General features: G+C 32.2%; 1 protein-coding gene across 4 annotated transcripts in view; it reads left to right on the forward strand.

Annotated features, from left to right (window-relative positions):
* The window catches only part of Cdk12 (Cyclin-dependent kinase 12), a 446,209-nt gene that overhangs the window by 144,025 nt on the left and 276,184 nt on the right, over positions 1–26,000 (forward strand). For all 4 annotated transcript variants that reach the window (XM_072523219.1, XM_072523221.1, XM_072523220.1 and 1 more), the window contains exons 7-11: positions 1,131–1,274; positions 1,372–1,568; positions 4,363–4,866; positions 5,771–5,992; positions 23,104–23,309. In XM_072523219.1, coding sequence (XP_072379320.1) covers positions 1,131–1,274; positions 1,372–1,568; positions 4,363–4,866; positions 5,771–5,992; positions 23,104–23,309 — 1,273 coding nt within the window. The remainder of the gene's footprint in view (positions 1–1,130; positions 1,275–1,371; positions 1,569–4,362; positions 4,867–5,770; positions 5,993–23,103; positions 23,310–26,000) is intronic.

A 26,000-nucleotide genomic window follows, 5' to 3' on the forward strand; every position in this document is an offset into this window, starting at 1 on the left:
AGAGAAAAAAAGAACAGATATTGAAAAAATGCTCCCTTATCTTCACGATGATGCCAAGAAGTATTTTAAAGAAAAATTAGGTCAACCAGGGCAAGTTTCTACTGTAGGAAACAACGGTTAAAAATCTGGCACTTAAAACGTTTTGACTTGCAAACCTGATGGCACTTACAACGTTTTGACCTTAGACAGATTTTTGAATTTTTTTTTAAGTAAGCTTTGTTTATTGTTCCTTTGCGGTATGTTTGTATTATATAATACCTTTAAACTAATCCTTTTTCAGTATGTTACATTATAAGAAATAAACATGTTCGATAAAAAACTGTTTTTTACTCCTGAAAAATTTATAATTTGGCACTTACTGCGTTATGGAAATGCACGCTTCATATATGTTCATTCTTTTAACTTAACTTTCTTCATTTTTTTTGAGTAGGTAATTTTACAAATATATTCGCGCCAACAACGCATACAACATAACTAAATTTGTGAGCATGTGGGTATGCCTTAATTTATTGTATGCGTGTCAAAGATTAACGAAAAAAGAAACTGACACTGTCGAATGAAGTCGACACTGCGTACGACACTGTATCACAAAGTATGTATATATTTTAATACACTGTGTTGGTGTGTTGAACTGTGTCAAAGGTGTCACCGGGTCATTTCAACTGTATCAATACGATTGACACACTCTTAAAGTTTCAATACGAGAGTGCCATTCAACACAGTATTACACATCTCTACCCTGAAGCGCTCTCTGTAGAGGTATAACGCGTAAAGTGAAAGGGGTTTCCCCAGTCGACCGTTTGATACAGTTCAATTTAGACACTCAACTGCCATACAGACCTGGGCATGGCATACTTACACCTTTACCTTGCGTTAGGGGATGTAGGTTTAGTAGGAAAGATGATGGAGGGATTACCTTTTCTTGGTTGTACTCGAGAGTATAGGATAGATACAACTAATAGAAAATATCGGGTCCAGTTGACCATGCGGGGGCGATATGAGTAGTGCTGTCGATCGTAACAGAAAAAAAATATATTTATATTTTAGTTTTAAAAAGCAAAGCAATCCTAATCGAAATAGTGTTCATTCGATATTGTGTTATTCGTTATTGTATTTGATTTTGTTTCTAGGTATTCTAGAAGCAGAAGTCCTATTACTAGGAGGAGATCAAGATCGACAAGTTATGGCAGAAGTCGGCATTATAGCACTCCTTCGCCCAAGAGAAAAAATAAGAAACACAAGTCTAAGAGCCCGAGGAAGAACAGAAGTCCGAGGTAATAAAAGTACAAAACGTACAGTACATTAAATTATATGTATGAAAATTTTATTTTGTTTTTACTAACTGCAACTAGTTAAAATTTTTATTTACAGATATAGACATAAGAGTCCCTCTCCACATTCTGTAAAATCATCACAATTAAAAAATAAAATAACCGATGCTAGCCTTTTTGCCGAAATGGTTAAAGATAAACGAAAGAGAGAGATGGAACTAAGAAGGCTGGCAGAGCGAATGGAACTAACCAATGAAAGCTCAAATTCTCAAGGTGTTAATTCAAACAACAAGAATGGTAAGAACAATCTAATATATTCGATTAGTCTTCACTTTTTGTTGTTTTTTGTTTAATTTTAATCTTTGTTCATTTTAATTCATATTACGATTCTTTAATGAATTTCTAACCAGAAAACTGATAGGACGTTTGTAGCTTTATCTCCATACTCCAACACTTCCTAAAATATATAGTGGTTGGTAAGAATAAAAATATTATTTAATTTTTATAGTTCGTAGAATTTTTGATCCCAAAATCTGTTCAGAGTTGTACTAGTAAGTTGTACTAGTAAGATGAGAAAGAAGAAATGTAGAAATTCTTTTGTAGAAATGTCTCCGAAAGGTTTGAATTTGAAATTCAGGAAAGTTTTAAAACGAAAAATTGACGTTACAAACCTTTTTTCAACAGTTATCGTGAATATTTCGGAAAGTATCATCTCTACGACAAATATGGATACAAGGAAAAATGTTTCGCAATTAAATTTGTCATCAAAAGTCGCTTGTGTAATTAGGAATCTTTTTATCGTGTTAAAACAAAAATTGGCAAAAACAGTTTTAAATATAATGTTCTTAAAATTTGCGTATGAGAAATCGAAAAACTCTTTTAGTAACTTTAAAAATATATGTATATCAACGTTTATACACAATAATTATATTCAATATAATAAAAATCAGTAAAAGTACGACTTTAAAAAATTCCCAGGCTCGCCTAATTAACCGATTTTAATTATTCACAATGTGTTAAAAATTGTTAGTATTGTTCTGAAGCTATTTTCTTGTGGCATTTTAAATTAATTACTATTTAAATGGGAATAAGCCACAATTAATGGTTAAAATACGTTTATTGACGTTTCAATTTCCACTTCGAAAATCGTTCTCAAAATACAAACTAATGTTTGTATTTTGAGAACGATTTCCGAAGTGGAAATTGAAACGTCAATAAACGTATTTTAACCATTAATTGTGGCTTATTCCCATTTAAATAGTAATTAAAAATTGTTAGGTTTAGAAAAAAGGGTACGTGGTACTTGGGGAGTACTGATTGAAGTGAATACTTCGTTTATATTAGGTATACTTTGAAATATTTGATATGTAATTTAAACACACCCACTGCTTGGTGATGAAGTTATTTAACAAGTACTTCACATTTCACTGAAAATGATGTGATAAAACCCAAAACATTCGTTCTGAACAATTTCAACAATTATAATCCTTTTTGATTTTTGATTTAATGTTTCATTATATATTCACCAATTACACTTTAAATTTTTACTTCATTGTAAAGTTTTTTTAACTACAGCCAACCCCCGGGAACTTTCCTGCTTTATGCGTTTTCTTGTCTCTCAGATAATTATCGAAAAGATAATGTGACGCCCTTTTTATTTAGTTAGATCTTTTAACTTCCGTTTCAGTTTCTTGTGATATGATTTTTCTGTAATTTTTTTTCTTTCTACTTTTTGACAGCTTGTATAGAAGTTTATCAAGATGTTGGCGCCCAAAAAGAATAGAGTCGCTATCTACGAATACATCTTTAAAAAGAGCGTCATGGTAGCCAAAAAAGATTACTATGCACTAAAACATCTAACTAGAAAGTTTCTACAATATAGATATTTTGACCCACTTCCCAACGCTCACCGTTGTGTCCTTAAACGTCTAGCTGCTGGTAGCATTGTAGACTACTTTAAACCTTAATATGATTTATTTGTTTAATTTAAAATGAAATACTGATCCTCCTATCTATTTTTATTTTTACGTCACACAAAATGGCTCCCAACTTCTGGGGCCTTTTACCTACATCCAGGTTTATTTTACATTACAGTACATATTATCAAATTGAATAAAAATTTTAGTTCTAGTACTGTGGTTATTGAATTGGCACATGCATGTAAATATTTTAGTGAAATATTTTGAAAGGCTTATTCGCTACAAATATTTACGAAAGTTTTTCAAGTGTGGTAAATATTTAATACTTAATTAAGTGATTTTGCCATTCACCATTAATTATAACACAAAGAAAAAACAATTGTTAAAAGTCATAAATATTAAGATTATTTGTTTACGTGTGTGAGATTAATTTTGGTGCGTTATGCAGTTTTTGGTAAAAAAATCCTAGTTTACAGTTGGACTGATATCAAAGAAGTGAACTCCACTAAAGTTATATTACTATCAATTAAATATTTTACAAGGTTCAAAAATATTTTTCTTAAAAAAACTATTTTACGTAACACTGACTACTTTAAAAATTATTTTTTCATCTTTATTAAGTTTTCTAATATGGTTCTGAAACTACTTTACTTAATGGAAATTAGTAATGGAAATTAATTTAAAAATAAACGTATTTTCAATTAAAATTGTGGTTAATTCCCATTAAGTAGAATATATTATTTTTCTACAGTTTGCACATACATAATACATGAGAAATTTCATTTCTTAAATCTACATTGTAGTTAGTAATTAATATTAACACATATGTCGACCATTGCTCAGTGACTATGGTACGGGCTTACCAAACCCGACGGTCAGGGTTCGATCCCAAATACAAACGCCAGAAAATTTTCAATTTCTGATTTAACTGAGTCGCCACTGTACTTCGGCGGGCACGTTGCGTCGGTCCCGGCTACGTAAGTAGTCAATAACACTCAAATCTGAGCCAAAAGGTTGCACGAATAGAAGATGTACAGTAATCCAATTGGCTGCTCAGTATGACCAGTTTATGACAATAAACAGCTTCCGAAAAAATAAATAAATAAATAACATGCCATAGACTTTCTATAAACAGTTTTTTTTATTTTGTACACGTTTTTTTATGATTTCAGAGAATAAGGAAAATTTAGTTACGCCATTTTCGATGGATATAGACGATATTCCAATACCAGACAGTGAACCTTCTAAGCTAAATGATATCCAGCTGCCCAATAATAATAGTGACGCCACTACTGAGCAAATAAAAAGTCCCACGACGCCCCCTCTACCTATTCCTAATAATATTACTCCAGCCCCGATGACTCCTATTATAACTATAATTAGTACTGGACCTGCAACAATCACTACATCAACTATTTCTCCACCAGTGAAATCTGTGGTAAATCGCACTTCGGCAATAATTACTGTGACAGAAGTTAATAAATCAAAGCCAAAGAGTGTTACAAGATTGCCTTTGCCGCCTGGTATAGATCAGACACAGTTGGAAACTATTGTGTCACCTCCTAGTAGATCGCCTAGTCCACTGCCTGCTCCTACTTCTGCTGTTAGATCAACTACTAATTCTAGGGCAAAAACTCCACCAAGGAAGAATATCAAGGACTTGCCAATGCCACCTGGTAAGATTTCTGTATTTGTTTTTATTTTTTAGGTAACTTGTTGTATGCAGTAGGTATAAAATATTCGGAAATACTAAAGATGCGTGGCGTTGATTCTTCCTAGTTGGCGATTACTATATTTGTTTGTTACTCATTGTAAATAAAAGTGGTATCTAAACAACAGTACAAAAATCAAGAATGTCATATAGAGAGATTGTACAAACATACGGTGCAGGATGCAAATATGAAAACTCTTACCTGTAATTTAGAAATATTTCCAACACTAACGGTTCAAAAAGCTTTCCAAAGATACAACAATTTATTAACTGAGAAAGAATATAACAATACAATAAATAACACAAAACAAAATTGTATACTTAACTAAAATACTACTTACTATTTAAAGACTTTTAAATGTCTTTGTGCACTATTGTCCGAATCACTGTGATGTAGAACCTGATAGAAGGAATGTGGCAACCCTGTGTATAACTACTTACTATTTAAAGACTTTCAAATGTCTTGATGCAATATTGTCCGAATCACTGTGATGCAGACCCTGATGAAAGAGATGTGGCACATCTGTGTCTAAGGGTCCCAAGCACCTATGCGAGAACTAAAAGCTTATAATTTTCCTTATGCCGCCATCAAGTCAAATATTTGTCGGATTTGGAGAGTGTTACATAGGTGGAGTAAATCCTTGACGAATTTTGAGGGCGTTGAAACTGAGGTGTTGCTTCTTGTCAGTTTTAATTCACTTTGCCGCTTATGCGACTCTACCTGGGGGTCTGGGGTTTTTTTTTGTATTCAAATTATTTTCAAAAGTGGAGTTAAACTTTTATTTCCAAACAAAAGATTTGTTAATAGTTTATATGTTCAAATGGATTGATTCGAACACTTATTCTTTTTAATAATGTACTTTTTCCAGTTATTCCTGGTACAGAGGAACTTAGTGGTGATGAAGATATCCCTGTTTCTCCACCTAAGAATAATATTAAATTAGACAACTCTAAGTCGTCTCCCAAGAAGATTCCAACGAAGAGGCCGATTATTTTGAAAAGAAAAGGCTCGAGAAATTTTCAGATGTGTGGTAAAGACTGGGGAGAAAGATGTGTTGACATGTTTGAAGTTATCGCCCAAATTGGCGAAGGTATGTTAAATTTGTTTTACAAAATAATGTAATAGTTGTGTGACGTTAAGTTGATGTAGACAGCAACAATCTCATTTTCAATAGTAAAATAATATTTCCGGCTAGTGAATAGTATCAGATACAAATATGTAATAAAAAATGAACAATTATAATACTTATTAATAGTGGGCATATTGAATTACACAATAACTTACTACCTTATACAAAAAGAAGATAAAAATTAAATATAAATTACATTTTTTTTAAATACATATTAAGTTAAATTAAAAAAGATACATATTTTTAACAAGCAACAATCAACTTTGTTTACTCTAAATAGGTATTAACTAGTAATGATTCTAGATTTAAAAAAACGAATGTTCCTGGTACTCAATGTACTGTGTGCATGACTCAATAAATTTTGAGAATAGAAATATTTTAGAAGCCGAACACGCATCGCTGATTCAAATAATTTGCAGAAAAAGGAAGCAGACTGATAGGACGATAATTTTCCAGTAGTTTAGGATCACCCTTTTTAGACAGAGGTGTAACGGGATTTAATTAAGCATCCTTAAATCAGATCTAAGTAACTGGATTGGATCTAATAATCCAATTCAGTTTAAAAATTTAAAATCCTTTTAATAATATTAATCGTTGCTTATTGCTCAATGCGATTGTTTGTTTATGACATATTTTATGACATATTTAAAAATATCGGTGTGACTAGAACACGCTTACCGACACGCTGACCTAGTGAAATTTGAAATGTAATCAAAAGCTTATTTAATATTGTGTACAAATTATATTAGTAAAACATGAATGCATAAACAAACGCACGTGAGTTAAATACCTGGAAAATAACGGGAGTAGATCATTAAGAATTAAGAGTTAACAGTCGAAGCTAGTGTTGTCATCCGTCAACTGGGTACTCTCTCTATTATTATACTTAGAGAACCAATAAAGTAATTATGAGTATCCAATGAGTTCGAGTTAATCAACTACATGCAGGGGGTAAACTACCCCTAGAGTTCCACTATATGGAACTCCTGATGAAAGCAATCTAATAAACATTATATGATTATCCAACATTATTATAGAGGTTTAACTAAGCTATTTGCTTTATGTATTGTATCTAGTTTTATGTTGCTTCTACTTTATAGTTGGTATAGTTTTTTGTATTGCCAAGTAACAAAATTTCCAATTAAACATAGTAAATAACACATACACAAGTTTCAAATAAATTTCGGTCGGTGTTCTTTTACAAAGATTTTTATTACTGAAAATACTCAATGTTTCAATACCTAATTGCTTCAAACGATGCCTACAGTTAACTGCTTCCTGGAATGATTTGCAATTTTACATGGCGTCTACTAACATGTCGTACATCTAGTTCAATAGTGCCACAACTGCAAAAAATTATAGTTTTCAGATATGGCTTTAAAAGGTTGCCTATATAATACCCCATCTAATGCAATACAGCCTTAACTGAAATATTGTCTTGGATAAGTATAAAGTAAAATAGTTCGGTATTACACTGTACGGTGAAATAGGTTGAAATACAATATGGCCATAACTGGGAGGTATGGCGATAATACACACTTCCACAATAGAACCGATGTAATTCAATACGGACACAACCACAAAAATTGTTCAATTAATAGTACGGTTCTATCAGTTCCCAATTATTTATGCACTAGTCATCCACGTGTTTAGTGTAAAACTATTTAATTCAAAGTCTGAAAACAGTGTACAAAAGTAGTGACATTATTATAGTAACGATATTATTATTAACATTTATACACAATATCAAGATCAAGAAAAATTTGCAAATTAAAGATGATAAGGATCTGAGAGACAATTCAGAATTTTTTGAGGTTAGTTTTTTGTATACACTTGTTTACCTTAGCAAAATAGATTCTTTTAATGAATGACTTACCCTTTGTGTTGACGGTGGTTTGTATTTCAACAATTACAGTGCGGTTTTACTTAATGTATGTAATCTTTTAGCTTACTCTGGTTGCCTTACCAATGAAATCAAATCATATGGCAAATACATTTGAACATCAAGAAAAGCTCAGGATCTGGAAAAAGGACAAGGAAATTTTGTGAAACGAGAAACGGTTACCGGACCACTACAAAATAAAATAAGATAGCACATAAATTCTTTCCAAAGGGTAGAACCACATTACCTTAGAGCACAAACTACAAAGAAATACGAATATCAAAATGATGGTTTACTTACTGTAGCACAAATGTATCGCTACTAGAAACTACAGGAAGAAAGTTAAGGAAATACCTGTAGCTAAGAAATGCACTTACGATTTCAAAACCGCCTTTAACATAACATTCGGACAAAAAAAGATCAGTGCACTTTTTGTGGATCATACAAAACCTCTTCTGTTGAACAGCAAGCTATGTACTCTTGATCAAACTTATAATAAACATATTTTTAATAAATGTAGAAGCAGATAAGAAAAAGCACACGACGTAGCAAGAGTAAAAGTTGAGCCTCTAGTGTTGGTAGCTTGCTTTGATTTGCAGGCGATCCTTCCTACACCTTGTGGAGATGTTTCAAACTTCCACTATAAATTCCGCCTGAACTGCTCTAACTTTACAATTTTTCAGATGGTACAAAAGAATGGTTACTTTTATTTTTATCACGAAGCTATTGCTAACCGCGGCTCCAACGAAATAGTTTCGTGTATGTTGGAATATCTGTTTACTCATTGTAACGAGAAAGAGGTTATAGGGATACATAGTTCCCATGTATTCCTATGCAATTGCCAAAACGAATATTAAATAAATTACACATAAATTTTTAACAGTGGGACATACCCAAAATGAAGGAGAAGAAAATACTTAAAACATCTCCCATTTATGTTCCTATACAATTGCCTGTCATCATAAGGTCTGCAAAAAAGAAAGACATCCTTACAATGTAAAGGAAATGTCAACAGAGAACTTTCATAACTTTGAAGATCTCAGTTCAAAAATTGGAGGAAACTTTACAAAGGATACAAAAGATGAAAAGGTAGTCTGGAATGATCTCCAAATTATTAAAGTTTCGTCTTCAAGCAACTAAAAGGCGCTTAACTAATTTGAAAGCAGTAATCTATTTAAAAAGGCGTATATAAAGCCACACTTGATATCCACAAAAACCAAGCAACTAGCAAACCTCTTGGAACTGTGCAATAAAAACATAATAATACCTGTTTATCACAAATTTTGTATGGACTTGGTTAATACTAATTAAAATAATGTTTGTACACTTGTAACAACAATAATAAAAATATTTGTAATAACTAGTTGGATTTTTTCATTATATTGCCGCCTTATCTCCTAGGTATCGCTTTATAAATGTCTTTCTTTACAATGCAATATCGCCATAACTATCAAAATACAATACAACCTTAAGGTTTTATTTTTAATGTAATAAAATCCAGCTAATAACTTTATAATTTGCTAACAAAATTGTAATGTTAAAACCAGTCATTCTCAAAATAAATTATTTATAAGGCATAACTCGTTTGTTACAGAATGTTTTGCTTATTACTTGAAATAATTGTATTTTGTACTTGTGGCACTATTAAACGAGATGTGCGATGTGTGTCACCGTAGCTTTAGCAAAGATAGCTTTACTTCTAGGCCATGCAAGTCCCTCTTGCATGGCATATCTCTTGCCTAGCCTGATATGTTTACATTAGAGCTATTTTTGTGCAATTTTGAAGTACCACTTTCAGTGTTGCCGACAGAAGAAACATATCAAAACATCCATAAACTACGTCGTACAGAATACGACACTTTGCTTATTACGATGGTATACGACAAGAGGGAGGGGGGCATGAGTGCACATCCGACGTCGTTTGGTGTATTTCAAATTGTCTCTATTGTCTGTAAAAATATAATTTTTTACTAGCTTCTACCAGAGGACAGCATTGTTCAATATATCAGCTAATCATATACAAATTAAAAAAATCCAGAAATAAACAGTGACTTTTTTAAAAATCACTGAAAAGGGTGGTCATGAGTTACAATTGCGACGTATAAGTTCATGCATTTTTGCCACCAATTCTTCTGGAGGTTTTCTTAGTCTGCCTTATAATAATATAAATAAGTGGAAGTATCTGTAGTTTCTGGCAGATCTAATTTTTTGCATATTATAACCATCACTGACATATTCCAGTGCATCATAATGTAATATGTTTAATTCTTCTATGTCTGTATCCACTTCTTCTTTTCCTGCTTCGCCAGATATATCTGAGAAACATATTTTGCTTAACAAATTTTCTCCTAAATTATCGATTGGTCCATCAATGACCTCATCAGCTTCTGTGTTGCCAGCTTCTTTCCGTCCCTTCATTCCCTTCTAAAATATAGTTTTTTAAACGGTAGCGAAATTTCACCGCTTCGGATTAGTTATGTAATCCACCAGGCCTCCTAATGTTGCCAAAAAATTTGTATGTAAGGATGTATTTTATATTGAGTTTAGTTTTTATATCCTTAAATAAATTTTTTAAGGCATTGTTGGTTTGAATTATTCCTAACAGTAAGAACGGAATTAAATTTAGCCAATAAGGAGATAATATTTATATTGATTATTAGCTCCAAAGAATAATTTTAATTAGAATATTTTAAACAACTTACCTTTCTGAAAAGGCAACAATGATCGTTTTGCTTTAACTTTTAAAACTTTCATAGCTTCTGACATCTCGTCAATAATCTTATTTTGAACATCTAGATTTAATTCATAGCCTTGTACTCGGTTTCGGCAATCTACATAGGGTACCCTGACGTTAAAGCAATCGAACCAATTATTTACCTAAAAAAACAACAAAATGTATGAACTGAAACGTAATCAACTTTTACATGAAGCTTACCAATTTAAAAAACTCAGCCGTTTCTATTTAACTTTCATCCTGAAAGTAACCCAATGTTCCACACGTATTAATGGCTTAAGCAGTGTTACTTTAAAAATAACTTTGTTGCCATCTTTACTTTTGCCTTTACTCTATACGGACATTTAGTAAGCTCTAGTAATTTAAAAATAATATTCTTATTCATATACGTGTATACATAAGTTCTACTGTTACGCCACTGTCTCCCAACCTAACAATGGGACGCAGACGCCGCATCGCCAAAAGATCGATAAAAAGGATCGGTATTCAGAGGGTTTCGATGAAGTTCCAAGGGAACTATAGCGTTACGTGGAGATAGCTGCAAAAAATTCCAGCGACGTTTCGATGCAGTTAAAGTTAAATTTTTAAGTTCAGGTAAAATAAATTATTATTGTGTTTCTTTTTGTCCATTAGAATAAGTGTAAAAGACTAATAAATTATATAGTGTACATAAATAAATAAATTAATTAAGTGTTAGCACATTTTAATAATATATTAAAAGATTGGAAATAAAGACAGTAAAATCGTTACAAATTGGTGTTAAGAAGCTGAATATAAATAAATTAAGTGAAAATGGCTACGATCTGTGAACTCAAGGTTACCGATTTGAGGAAAGAACTTAAGGATCGAGAATTAAATTCTATTGGGAAAAAGGCTGATTTAGCCTAACGACTAAAGGACGCCTTGAAAGAAGAGGGTTTTCTACCAGGAAACCTATGTATTTGAGGACAAATGCTGCTGTCATCTCATCGATTTCGAAAGTTTCTTCCGATGTGGCCAAAGTTTCTGGTGACATCACATCTTTTAAAAAACAAAGCTTCTGGTGACATTACATCTTTAGAAAATAAAGTTACGAGTGATTTTGTGTCTCTAGAAAGCAAAGTTTCTAACCAGATTTCTTCTCTAGAAAGTAAAGTTTCTCGTAACATATTTTTGGAAATCTCCAAGGTCACTTCCGACTTTGAAGATAAAATATCATCGTTAAAAAACCAAGTTGCTGCCGATATTTTGGCTTTAGAAGAAAAGATGAAAGATAGAAAGGAAGATGGGGGAAACAGGGACAGCAGAGAGATAGAACAAACCTATTACTGTAGAGACAAAAGATGACGAGACGAAATATAAGTTGGAAACACTGCCGACATTTGATGGAAGTGGAGGTTCTGTTCGTGTTAAAGTCTCAACTTTCGACGGACAATCGTCATGGAGCGAATGGATGGTCCGAAAAAGAAAAGGCTGTAAACCTGACTATTGCTCCTCGATGAGATAACTTAGATGTGCTTCAGTCCATAGCCGTAGAGGAGACAAATGATTTCGAACAACTTACGAAGAGACTAAACATGCGATACGGCCATGAACACTTGGAGCATGTCTACCAGTCACAGCTTAAAAATCGAAGACAAAAGGGAGATGAGGCTCTTCAAGAATATGAGGTAGATATTACCAGGTTAGTGCGATATGCTTATCCAACAGCTCCCGAAGACATGATGGAAAAGTTGACTGTCCAGACATTTTTTGATGGTCTTCGTGGCCATGAAATGCAGATAACACTGCGATTAGCTCGGCACAAGCCACTGGTTGATGTCTTCATCACCGTCCTCGCCCTCGTCCACCGCCGCCCTCAAATACAAGTCAGCTACGCAGGCCTCTGGCGGGTACAGTAAAGTTAGGACTATAAAAGAGGAAGAGGATTAAGATAAACTTGATCAGCTTATTAATATGATGAAAGGCATTACATCCAAGAAAACGAAGATCATAAGCTGCTGTAATTGTGAGGAAAAGGGACACACAAGAAGTTCAAGTAAACACCCTAAGTACAACACAAATCAAGGAACTCGCCAGCAGGAAACACCTATGGGTGCAGCTTCGACCAGGATCTCTTCCAAGGGCACTAGATGGTCTTTTAGTAATAGTTCAGTAATAGCTTTTTTGAAATGTCGTGTAGATAGTGTATATGTAGATGGAGAAATAAATGGTACACAGCATATGATCGCACTATGCAAGCAGCCGTTAAAAAAGATACAGTTGTGCCTACGAGAAGTGAAATGATCATAGTAGCGAGGCTACAGAGAATTATGGAAAAAGGAACACCTGTTATAATGAAGCCTTGGAACCATGACGAGGAGGTTGGCCAAGGAATCAGAATTGGTGACTAATTCCTGTAAGACTTATCAATGTCAATGACTACCCAGTGGCCGTCAAGAAAAAGACAAAAGTAGAAACCTATGTACCTGTGATGTCCATAATCCGTCAGACAATAACATCCGATAATTCCAACGACAAATTCGACCAAATGGTTGCAGTTGTTAGCCAGTCTCTAAATCAGGCGGAGAAAAGGAACTTAATTATCTGGTCCATATAGTGAGTAGTGGCTGTGGATAAGGGAAAAATCGATTCCAGGGCTATGTACTTACTATCGAAGGTTTATTAAGAAGTTTATTTATTTAGATATCGCTTAACCATTAACGCGACTTACAGAGGAAGCAAGAGATTACTGCAATGCAACATAATAAATATTTATTTTGCAAAATTTGACTTTTCTCTTATTAATACTAGAAAAGGTTTTGAAAAAATAGGTACCTTAAATATTTTTGTATTATAGTTATAAATACTATCCTTTAAAAATAAATTAAAAAAAAATAGTAGAAAAGTTCTTATTTGAAAATCAAATCTATACGTGTTAATTTTTCTTGAATTATGGTGATTTTTACAATTACTTTTGTTAACTGAATAACATTACCAATATACTTATAATTATAAATAAAAATAGTAATATTAAGTATGTAAATTGTTATATGGTAATTATATATACAGAATAATTCCATAATTTTTATTTATAATTATACAAAGTTTATAACAACTAATTTGTGTAAAATATCTTTGTAATGTTGTTAAGAAAAAGTAATTGTAAAAATAATAAGCATAATTCAAGAAAAATTAGATGTAATTTTAAAATAAAACATAATTTTTTTGTAAATTTTTTTATTAAAAGATACTATATATAACTATAATACATAAATATCTAAGTTGCTTATTATTTCATAGCCGTTTTTGGTTATAATAATAAGAAAAAATAATAAAATTTTGCAAAATAAATATTTATTTTAAATTCTTCAAACAAATTACACGGTTAAATAAACAATTCACAAATTAACTAAATGCATTTTTATTATATATACCACGAGGTAACCCAAATTAAAAAAAATAATAATTTTCACTGATTAGAACCGGATATATTGCCACTTTTATAAGTTTGAATTTATGAATTCATTTTTTGAAATTGTAAAATCGCTTCACTTTGAAACCCTTTATCTTTGGCGCATCATGGACGGCTCATTTTTAAAGAAATCGTTTTTAAAAATTGTTTGTCCAAACTTGAAATGAAAAACTTAATCCTTCAAATGGTTCTATGTATATTGCTTATTGTTTATAAACAAAATCCGGTGAATTTTTGAATAAAACGGGGTAACTAGGGTTTTAAGGGTCGTAGGTTATTTTTTTTTTCTTAATTCGTGTAAGAATGTCAAAATAACGAATACAAAAAGAATAACTTCCTACATGTTATTGCATCTGCGTTATTTTAATTGTTTGTAATCTTAAAATCGTGGGACTTTTGAAAACCTATGTTATAATAATTAACATAAATGTTGTAATTCATTAAATGATTTAATTTGATAAAATAAGCCTTTCTCTTTAATTCGGTGCTGTCAGCATTTATGTAGGCGTAATAGTTTACGCATAATAACGTTGTAGATAAAAGCTTTCTAGATAAACAATTTCAATTTTGCAATAACTGTTAAATGAAACTTCTTGAAATTTTTAAAGCTGAATATGTAATATTGTCCTTATTCTCAAGCAAAACCAAAGATTTCTGTGCATTTTTAAAAAAATTATTAATAATTTTCAGAAAATCAACTTTTGATGCTATTTTTGCAATAATTAAGCAACAAATTAATAAAAATTACTTCAAAACTATCTTGAGTTATGATTGACACTTTCTATAAGTTCGTTTTGAATTGTTTTTGAAGTCCTTAAAAAAATAGAACTGTTCAAAAAATTTTCGAATTTTGAGTCATGTTTACCCCCACAATGATAAAAGTTCCTTGTAACTGCCGCGATTAATGGAATCATCACTTTCATTGTGTCCGCGAAATGCTAATTCTAGCGAAGCCAAATATATTGTTATATCGATAACCCTTTTTAAATTTATCCTATTCTCCAAAACAATTATGGCCTCTTTTGAGCTGGATCTAAGGCAGTTACTATATTTTGTCTACTAAAAAGTTTTAATTTACACGACGAAAATATGTGATCTTTAGATTTGCAATGTCTTTCAGTTGAACGAGGTAAATTTATTAAATTTGAATATCAAATTTTAAACCAAGTTGTATAATTCGGTTTGTGCTCAAAATAATAAACAAGACCAGTTTTTCCCTCTTAATAGACCCGGTTAACTAGTCACATTTATTATACGAATTTACATGAAATTAACGATTTTGACGATTAGCTGACGATACATATATATGGAATACAAATTTACCAAACACTAATTAAGAAAACATAAAATCACACCAAAAAATAACCTGATGCTTCACTTAACCTCATACAATATAAGTAAACAAAGCAAGCAAGGCTGCTCTCCCTTAGCCAACGGCAGAAAAGACAGAAATTACGTTTATCTATCGATTGTATTGTACGTATTGGGAAACTATATTGCTGCCTTCGCGACGTTTGTTGTAACTCGTATCGTTGTCGCGACGTTTCTCGTAACGTTGATGTTCATAGATCGGAGGCTAGCCTGCCTTGCTAGTGATCCGCGCAGCGTGTGCTTAGGAGACCGCAATCGTGCGTTCCATTGCTAATGCTCCGTAGGTACGGATATACAGTGGTATACTCCATTCCACGAATATACAACCGTTTTAAATTCGGTTTAAGGTATCGATTTAAATGGTCCAATGTGCTGAATTGTACAATAGTAAATTCTCCCCATTTTTAAAATACTGTTATGACAGGTATAAACCTTAGATTTAAATATAAAGTCATGATATAAATACATATAGAGTTGATAGTTTATAGAACAGTTGTAATTCAAATTTTGAAGTATATAATTAATTTCATTGAGTTTAGTATTGTAAACAAGTTGGTTTTTGAAGTAAGTGATTTAAACGAAATGTAACAATACTTAAGTGATTAAATAGTGTAATTTATTTAGTCGAATATTCAATTAGTATTAAAAAAACAAAAAAAAACTTACTTATTCTCTTTTTCTCCTAATCTCTTAAAACTATCATCAACCATCAGATTCACAGCCATAGTCACTGTCGTCGCTATCCTCATTTGGATGGTAAATTATAACAGGATTAAATGCTTCGATGCGACCTTCACGGATCCACCATCCTTCAATTAAGTCACATTTTTTTACACTTTTTTCCCAAATTTCAGTAGTGGCAATATCCAATGCTTGTTGCCATGTTTCCAAGACTGCCTCGTCACTGTAACCCATGTATCCAATATGGTTATCATAATATGTTTTGCATATCCCCCAAATATATTCAACTGTATTGAATTGGCAATGATAGTGCGGAAGTCTTAACACTCGATGTCCAAAGCTATGTATAATTTCGTCTACTATATATATGTTTGGTTGTGCATGACTTTTAGCTATCGTTAGTAAATGAGGCTTAAAACAGTATTGAGGAAATGTAATATTTTTATTCGTTAACCATTTTTTTATTTTATCTACGGTCCAGGTTTTTGTTGGGTGCTTATTTAAAATTTCCGAATGGTACGCATCATTATCCAGTGCTATAACGAATGGTTCATGTAAACTTGGCAACAGTTTTTCTTTCAACCATTTCACAAACATGTCCACAAACATTCATATTGTCATTATAATCGGCTGATTTTGATGAAAACACAAGATCTGCTTCCTCAATAAAACCATGTTTTCCCTCGTTATCGATGTATTTTATGGATTTTATACTCTCGTCCTGCCAAATTTGTTTGATACCGCCTTTAAAAAAAAATCCATGTTTCGTCTAAATAAACGAGGGAAGAGGGGTCTTTTTTAAATTTGTTATAATTTCTTGAAAATTCTATTCTTTTCTGAACGACACTAGCTCTTTCACACAAAGCATTTCCATTGTCTTCCTTTTTGAACTTAAAGCCAATCTGTCTTAAAACTCTCCAGAGACTTGTTCTGGATATTTCAAATATATTTCTGTCTTTTAATTTCTGTAGCACTGAATCTAAAGACACATGTTTTTTCTTTTCGCCCATTTTATATATTGTCCCACGGATTTCAAATTTGCAACCTTCAGGTAGATCTATAGTCTTTGGTTGTCGGTGAGATTTATATTGTGCGACATTTTGTTCACTTTGTCCACTTTTTTTTTGCTTTTTGCAAAACCGACTTTAGTTTTGTTTCACTAATACAGAGTGCATCACACACACACGTTTATGTATGAACTGAACTGGTCGCAAAGGGCCCCCGTTGGTTTTCTCAGCAGTACAATAAGAAAGTACATTAAATATAAAGTTATCTACATTACGTTGTCTATTTTCGTTACTTTTTAATATCTGTAACGACTAGATATTTAACTATCAATAGTCGGTATGTTATACCCGTTACTTTCGGAACTTTTAAGAGTACATCTACTCAAAGCAAACAAATACTTAAAACTAACAAAGTGAAATATTAGATTCTTTTCTGGTTTTTGAACCATCGTTCTGCCAATTTCTTTTCTATATATCTATCTATACAAGGATTTTTACAGCTGTCTCCACCTTCCTGCTTCCTATTGGGCTCCAATCCGAAATCTTTGCTATCCACCTTGTCTGATCTGTTCTTCTCACATGTCCATACCAAATGAAACGTTTTTCTTCGATGTAGCTGAGTATGTCTTGTTCTACTGCCATTCTTCGTTTTATCTCCTCATTTCTGATGCGATCCATTTTTTTCACTCTGCAGCTTCTTCTCATGAACTCCATTTGCTGTCATTTTGGACCTGTTTCGTTTATTTATTACCCAATTCTCTGCTCCATAGGTCATTATACTGCGTACCAAGGTGTTATAAATTCTCTTCTTTGTATTTCTGGTAATCTGTCTATCCCACAGTACCCCGTTCATTTGTTTAATACATGTTCTTGCCTGTGCTAATCTGCTGGTTATCTCTTGCTCGGTGGTTCCATTTTTTGAGAGTATGAATCCTAAATATTTGAATTTGTCAGTGCCGTTAATTTCCCTATTATCGTCCATTTCCAAGTTTCTCACTGGTTCTTGCTCTGTTGTTAAATATTCGGTCTTTTCTAGATTTATTTCCAGTCCATTTTTTGTGTATTCCTTTTCTAATTTTCGGAGCATATAGCACAGATCTTCTTCATCTTGAGCCGTTACCACTTGGTCATCTGCAAAGCTTAATGTGTACAAGAAGTTGCCCCGGATTGGTATTCTCATCCCTTCACATTTCCTTTTCCATGGTTTTAATATTTGTTCGAGGAATATCTTGAACAGTGTCGGAGATGTAGAGCATTCTTGCAATAAGCCTTTTGCATCGTAATTTCTTTTCATTTATATTAAAAATAGTATATTTCTTTTTATTGCAGTTGTAGTACCTAATAAAGTAATAAAATAGTGTAATATCAAAGAAACCCGGCACGCCTCTTTGGTGTTTACATTTCACCGAAACCCAACCCAAATGTCAGATGAACACATTTGGCTTCATAGACGTCATTGTATTTATTTGTAGGAGTGGTTGCGTAAAACTTCATGTTAGTTTCGGATTAAATTTCGCAATAAATTTTGCGTCTATCTGAACATATATTAACTGAAATAATTTTAGTTTAGATGTCATACTAACAGTAGATCCTTTTTATTGGAATAATGATTAGACCAATTTACTTTCATACTTCTACTTGCACAGTAAATTATTCGTTGTCGCAATAATCCAAAACAGTCGTATATTCTTGGAATAACCTATAGTGTAGAATTTACACTTTCTATAATAGTAAGAGCGCTTTTTGTTTCTCGCAATTCAAAATAAACAAAACAGTCTAGAGCAGGGGTGGCCAACTTAATCTACCGACTAGGAATTTTTTAATGATACTGGCGAGCAATAAAATTTTTAATCCAGAATTTTAACGTTAAAAGTGAGCTGAATATCTCGCTCACTATATCTCAGAAAATCAATCACTGATTCTCTTCTTCTTGTTCTTCTTTTTATGTAGACATGACTCTGTCTGTTTTTCAATGTGCCTCCAGTAAGTTGTCGTACCATCGTTTTCGTGGTCTTCCTACTGATCGTCTTCCTATTGGGAAACCGTGTCTTGCCGTATTTACTACTCTATTTGTAGTCATTCGGCTTATATGATCGTTCCATTCTACTCTTCTATTTTTTACCCAGTTCTTGATGTTCTCCACCTTGCATCTATGTCGTATATCTGTACTTCTAGCTCTGTCCCATAGTGTCTTCCCATTAATTTTTCTGAGTGTTTTTATATCTGCTGTTTCTAACATCCTTTTTGTCCCCGCTGTGTCAGGTCGTGTTTCTGCCGCGTAAGTCATTATTGGTCTGACGACTGTTTAGTAAATTCTGCCTTTGGCAGAATTGCGGCTCTGTTTTCTCTATTCACTTGATCTTCCACTTCATTTTCGAGGTTTCCGTAGCTAGATAATGTGATGACTAGATATTTAAACTCCATCACTTCTCCTATTATCTTACCTTCCAGCTCCAATTTACACTTAGTAAATTTGCTGTTGTAACCATGCATTTTGTCTTTTTTGGGAAAATTAACATGTTAAATTTTCTGGCGGTTATAATAAATTGGTGCAACAGACGTTGTAAATCGTCTTTACTTTGAGAGATTAGAATTGCGTCGTTTGCATATCAGATTATTTTAAGTTGTTTTTCTCCCATTTGGTATCTTTTTTAGTTCTTACTTTTTTATTATTTCATCCATAATCAGGTTGAACAATAGAGGACTCAGGAAATCTCCTGTCTTATCCCATTGCCAGCTTCAATAGGGTCGGTTAGTTCTTCCTCCACTTTTACTTTTATTGTGTTGTTTTTGTAGATATTTTCAATCGTTTTGATTATTCCTAGAGGTATCTCTCTTACTTACAATAAGTGGATAACTTCCTTTAATTTGACCCCCTCAAATACCTTCTTAAGGTCCACGAAACATAGATATGTCGGTTTGTTGTATTCTAATAATTTCTCTTGCACTTGCCTCATTATAAATATTGCGTCGGTGCATGATCTTTCCGACCTAAAACCTTGTTGCTTCTAGTGTTATAATTTCATTCAGTTTATTTGTTATCACTTTGGTTGTTAATTTTAGTGTTGTGTTTAATAAATTAATTCCTCTGTAAATGATTTTTTGGATTAGTTTTAATAGTTGTTTGGTTAGATCTGCTCCTCTGTACTTTAGGAGTTCGTCGCTACCTACATCTGCTGAGTTGAGGTATCTTACGTCGATTATTTTCGATGGATGTATATCTCTGTTGGTTATAACATAATCTATCATAGATCTTTGTCCACGAGTGTTATTAAATATAGATTTGTGTTGGTTTTTGTGGTCAAAAAATGTGTTGTTTATTCTATTCTATCTGATTCTGAAGGACTATTTTATCAGCTTTCGAGGTCTGAAAGAATTTTTAGTCTGAAACCGATTCGGCTCTTAGCGCTAAAATTCTGGATTTATTAGCTTTATTGCTCGCCACTGTATATTAGTAGTACCTAAATAAAACAAAAGTATTAATTCTTATTTATTTATTTTTCCAACTATATTAGATTCATCGATCGATCATATTTTCCTTGCCCGCGATCGACGGGTTGATCTCCCCTGGTCTAGAACGTGTAAAAAATTTATGAAGAGTCTAAGCCTCCATTGCCTCCTCTGACGAGTTGCCACTGCTGTATACCTCCAACACACAATGTACTTATAACTCTGAGAAAACTAAATATATACTGATCATAAACGCATCCTTTTTCAGCTACTGACACTGCTTTACTGCTTCTTGGTAAAACTCATAGCGATAGCTAAACGATACGATAAGCGTAAGTGATCAAATGCATGACTCATTTAATTTTTTATTTGCTCGACTATAGTATATTTAAAAATGATGTTTTCTACTTTTGTCGTATAAGCGGATTTGTATGATAACCACATACGACACACTTTGCCCATGTTAAGTGACCAGTGTAGTATAAAGTTGATAACTCGTATTAGCAGTAGGTTTTATTATTTTTTTCTCTTTGTTTAATCGGAAAAATATAGAAACAATATATTTCTAGAATTCTACCGCGGAGCCGTTGTTACATGTCCTGTTTCTTTGTTTTGAAACGTTGACCAGAAAAGATTGGCTTGAGTTAAAAAGAGTTGTGTATGACGCTAGATTTTTGTATTTATGATAGAAATATTTGTATATAATTTATTTTACTACTAAGTGTTAAGTTCATTTATTTACTGTGTATATTACGTGATTAATCTACGTACCAAAAAGCTTTTTCTGTAGAAAAATTATGGTCCATACCCCTCATTTCTAATTGTTGAATATTTAAATAAGAATTAATTTACTTTTCTTGAAATAGCGCCTAGTATTATCCGATCTCATGGCCGCAATTTATTTGAATAATAGTTTGTTGTTGTCTATACTTATTTTTAATTGTAATTAATAAATACAGTTTTTATTAGATTATCTTATTTACAATTTTATTTTTTTGATAATTTTTTTTCTATTATATGGATACGCAATGTTAATTTTAATAGTTTGGTTTATGTAGGAATCGACATCGTTTATAATGTAATTTGAGTCCTTTATAAATCTCTGGTTAAGATTTATTGGCACACATTTAGTTTTGCAGTTTTGTAGCATTTCGTATTCCTTTTGTTTTTGTCAAACTGTTATCTATTATTCATATTCATACCCACTCTCGATGCTCCTAACAATGAACAACAATACCTTTATATTGTCCTCTTGTTGGCTTGTTATCACCTAAAATCATTTTTTGGTTGTTTCATTGTTCATTATTCATATTCATACCCACTCTCGATGCTCCTAACAATGAACAACAATACCTTTATATTGTCCTCTTGTTGGCTTGTTATCACCTAAAATCATTTTTTGGTTGTTTCATTGTTCAATTCATGGTCTTAGATTGATTTAATTTCCTCCTATTATTATCCTTATTAGTAGTAATATTTCCCATATGAGTAAAAAAAGTATCGTTTTACTGAAAATCTTCCTTTCGAATACCAAATTGTTACTAGGTTGAAGGCAACAGATTCTTCATTGCCATATTCCTTATCAGATGTCATTACTCTTAGCTATCCATATAAAAAGATCAATGGAATCAATACTGGTTACAAGGTACACTACTTTACAACCAGTTATTCCCCAAACCATTTGATTAAAAAGTTTTATCACCCCACATAAATATTGGTACGTTTTTCTATGGGTATGGGTAATTTTATTTAACTTATTCAACTACAAAAAACTCATTAATAACAGTATATAACCACCATAATCCGACTACGCTTTAAACATACATCCTATTCATGTCATTTATTTAAAATAAAAGTGATCGAGGACAATAATTGCACTCATTGCGGAAACCTGAGTAATCCTGATAATATCTTTTTTAAATGTGCCAAATTTCGTCAGCATTCAAACTCCTTGTATAAAAAACTAATCAAATTCAATATTCAACGTTTTGGTATTCTTGTTTTGCGATTGGTGGGATGCACTGTAACATTTGCTTTGGCCATCGTTGATTATTCATCCTTTTGACATGACCATACCATTTCAGCCTTTTACTTTCTGTAGGTTTCATGATGTCGATGTTATGCCCGTAGGCTCTCTAATTATTGTCTGATATTATCCTAAATGTTACAAGATATATCAACCTTAACCTTTTCTTCATCTTCAATAAATGTTGCTCCAGGAAAGTGAGCGTTTAAAAGGCATATTATGTTTTTCTCTTTAGTTTCTATAATTGCTCCGGTTTGGTTTTTTAATAATCAAATACCATTTTTGTAAGACAACTTTTTGAATGCGTGCCGTGGTACCTAGCCGTATTCAAAAAAGTTGCTAAGAATATAACAAGAACTGTGATATATATATATATATATATATATATATATATATATATATATATATATATATATATATATTATATGTATATATATATTATCATATATGGATAGTATGATTTTTAAAAAACTATTTTGTTAATCTAGGTACTTATGGTCAAGTATACAAAGCCAAAGATGTACAAGCTGCTGAACTTGTGGCTCTGAAGAAAGTTAGATTAGAAAACGAGAAAGAAGGATTTCCGATAACTGCTGTTAGAGAAATTAAGATTTTAAGGCAGCTTAATCACAAAAATATTGTCAATTTACGAGAGATTGTTACTGATAAGCAAGATGCTGTAGATTTTAGAAAGGTAAGCGTGAAATTATTTTTTTCCAATTTTTTTTATTTTATTACTGATTCCCTATTGATGCAGGGAATCCCAAGCTCCTATTGTTATCGGGGTTTATAAGCCGCGATCTGGGATTGTTTGTTTCTGATGTTTCGTCTGCAACTACTGCAAGCATTATCATATGTGGTAAAACGTAGCACCCACCCCGTATCTTTTTCTTCAATATTTCTACTTCTTTACTTATGCTGTATAACTCACATATCTCACTGTTTATGTACAGTTCATTTTTAAAATATCATTGTTTATCAGACATAAAGTTCTTGCACTTGTAACTTAACTTGTCTGGATAGGAAGTGGGGGATGGAAAGAGAAGAAGAAAATCCAGGTGCAAGTTAGTTCACCTTGAAAATCGGCACTCAGGTGTTTTGAAGGAAACAACGGTTAGCTTTGGGACGTGGGTCAATCGATTTGTGATGGAGGTATATTTAAAAAAATTGGGGAATTAAAATCTACCTATGAAATTGACGGAATTTGGTACTAAAAGAAAGGGGAAAAGTAAAGGGCGCCACCTCGAGGGTCGAGGAAAACTCTACACTTGATCTATGAGACGATTGGCTTAAGAAGGTTAACAAAAATAGGCTAAACCTCTAAAAAAACCAATATGCATACATTGTCAAAAAAAAAAAAAATAGAACCAAACACACCTTATATTATTTCTATATTTCTATCAGATTTACCTTCTTATTAGTTACCAGAAGAAAGGAATATTATGAGAGAGTAATAAACAAATAATTGCAACAAACCAACAACTTTTATTTCTCAAAAGTTTAGCCAGTTAAAAGTTATTATAGAATATCAACGCGTTAGAAAAGTAGACATAAATCAAACTAGAAAAATAGCAATAACAAAACAAAAATGTAAATTTAGACAAATCAGGTATTAAACAAATATTCCTAAAATTATATAGAATACCTTTATAACTGTGTAAAGCTGTAAGTTGAATTTAAATAGCAAAATTTAGCGAAAATACTTATAGCATTACCCCAGTTATAGCATAATTATCATGATATAATCGGTATTATAACTTACTATCTAAAAAAATACGTACAAATTAGCTGAACAAAAAGGTATTACTGAACATACAAACTTTTAGGTTGTACAAAAAAAAACAGATTATTACGGAATACCAAAAAATTGAGGATTTTACCCTAAACGTTGCACTACACTGCATTAAATACATATATATTAAAAGATATATGAAATCAAGTATCATTCTTTGGTTCACCAGGTAGAATCACCACCACTTTCTGCTATTGTATCTCCAAACATTTTGACAAGTTTTAAATTAAATTTAAAGACTTACATACAGTGTAGGTAAAAGTTTATGGTCGGTATGGTAAAATTTAACAGGATATCTAACACAGATATAAAATCATATTTTCAGCGAATAGACAAAGATAACAATCATATTTCCCCTTGGTCTACCCTCCATATTTCTTATTGACGCCCATTACCCATTAGTGAGACGATTAGTTCCGATCACAGATATTTTACATATCTCCGGTTCCGATCCTAATATACTTAAGAAACTAGAGGTGGGTCGTTGACATTTTTATCGGAACCGTTTTTCGTAAACTAGTAACTAGTTGATTGTTTACCAGTAGTAGAAGTGAAAGAAACTAACGGAGGATATATTTATTATAACTTGAAAAATAAATTAAACAATACAAATAGTAAATAGTACTTACATTTACATTACACATTATTAAATCGCGAATCGTCTAAATTGACATTTAAAAACATAAGTTTTTCAACTTTTCTTGTCAACCGTGTTCTTCTTTTATTTAAAATTAAACCAGATTTTGATCATGTGTTCACAAGGAACATATTTTGTTACAATACCACTATATTTTATGAATATAGTGGTTAAGTTAGGATATACCTGGCGATGGTTTTTCAACCACTGTAATGGACAGTTCCAATGTCCGTTCGAAATTTTTTGTGGGTAACATATCATCAGACAAATACATGTCGACATCTTTTATATCTCTCGATACAGGTGTATGTTTGGATGATTCATGTCCAATTAATTCATCAAAAATACACCATGGACTTAAGTAATCTTTATCAGTTTCTTTTTCTTGTACTGGTATTGTTTTATAGAAGTAACCTGCTTCTTAACTCTTTCTTTTGTTTTTTACCTTAATTTTTATCAGAAAATCCCTGCATTTTAAATCATTTTTTGTCATTTACGAATCTACGGTTTCTCACTGGTAAGCCAACTAGTTGATGGTTGATTCAAAAAAACTACGTTTTGTGTAGACGTAAACAGAGGAGCAACGAACACTTTACGTCGACGAGGACGATTAGATGATATGAGAGACTACTACAAAACTAAAAATAACATGCGACTCTTTCGGGACAGTGGAAAGTCGGGCTATCGGTTGACGTTGAAAATAAAATAACTAGGTATTCTGATTAATGAATGAGTTTCGATTTACGATTAATCTGCATTTTCTGCATCTGCGTTTAGCAAAAAGATTTAGAGGGATAGAACAGAGTGGCACATTGTCATTATGTACATTTATGGATTCACGATTTAAAGTTCAAGGATTTTCTGATAAAAATGAAACTAAAAAACAAAAGAAAGAGTTAAGAAGCTGGTTGCTTCTATAATTAAAGAACAAGAAGATTGTACTATTGAAAATCAAC

Source organism: Diabrotica undecimpunctata, chromosome 2 (assembly GCF_040954645.1).
Source record: "Diabrotica undecimpunctata isolate CICGRU chromosome 2, icDiaUnde3, whole genome shotgun sequence".
NCBI classification, from domain to species: Eukaryota; Metazoa; Arthropoda; class Insecta; order Coleoptera; family Chrysomelidae; genus Diabrotica; species Diabrotica undecimpunctata.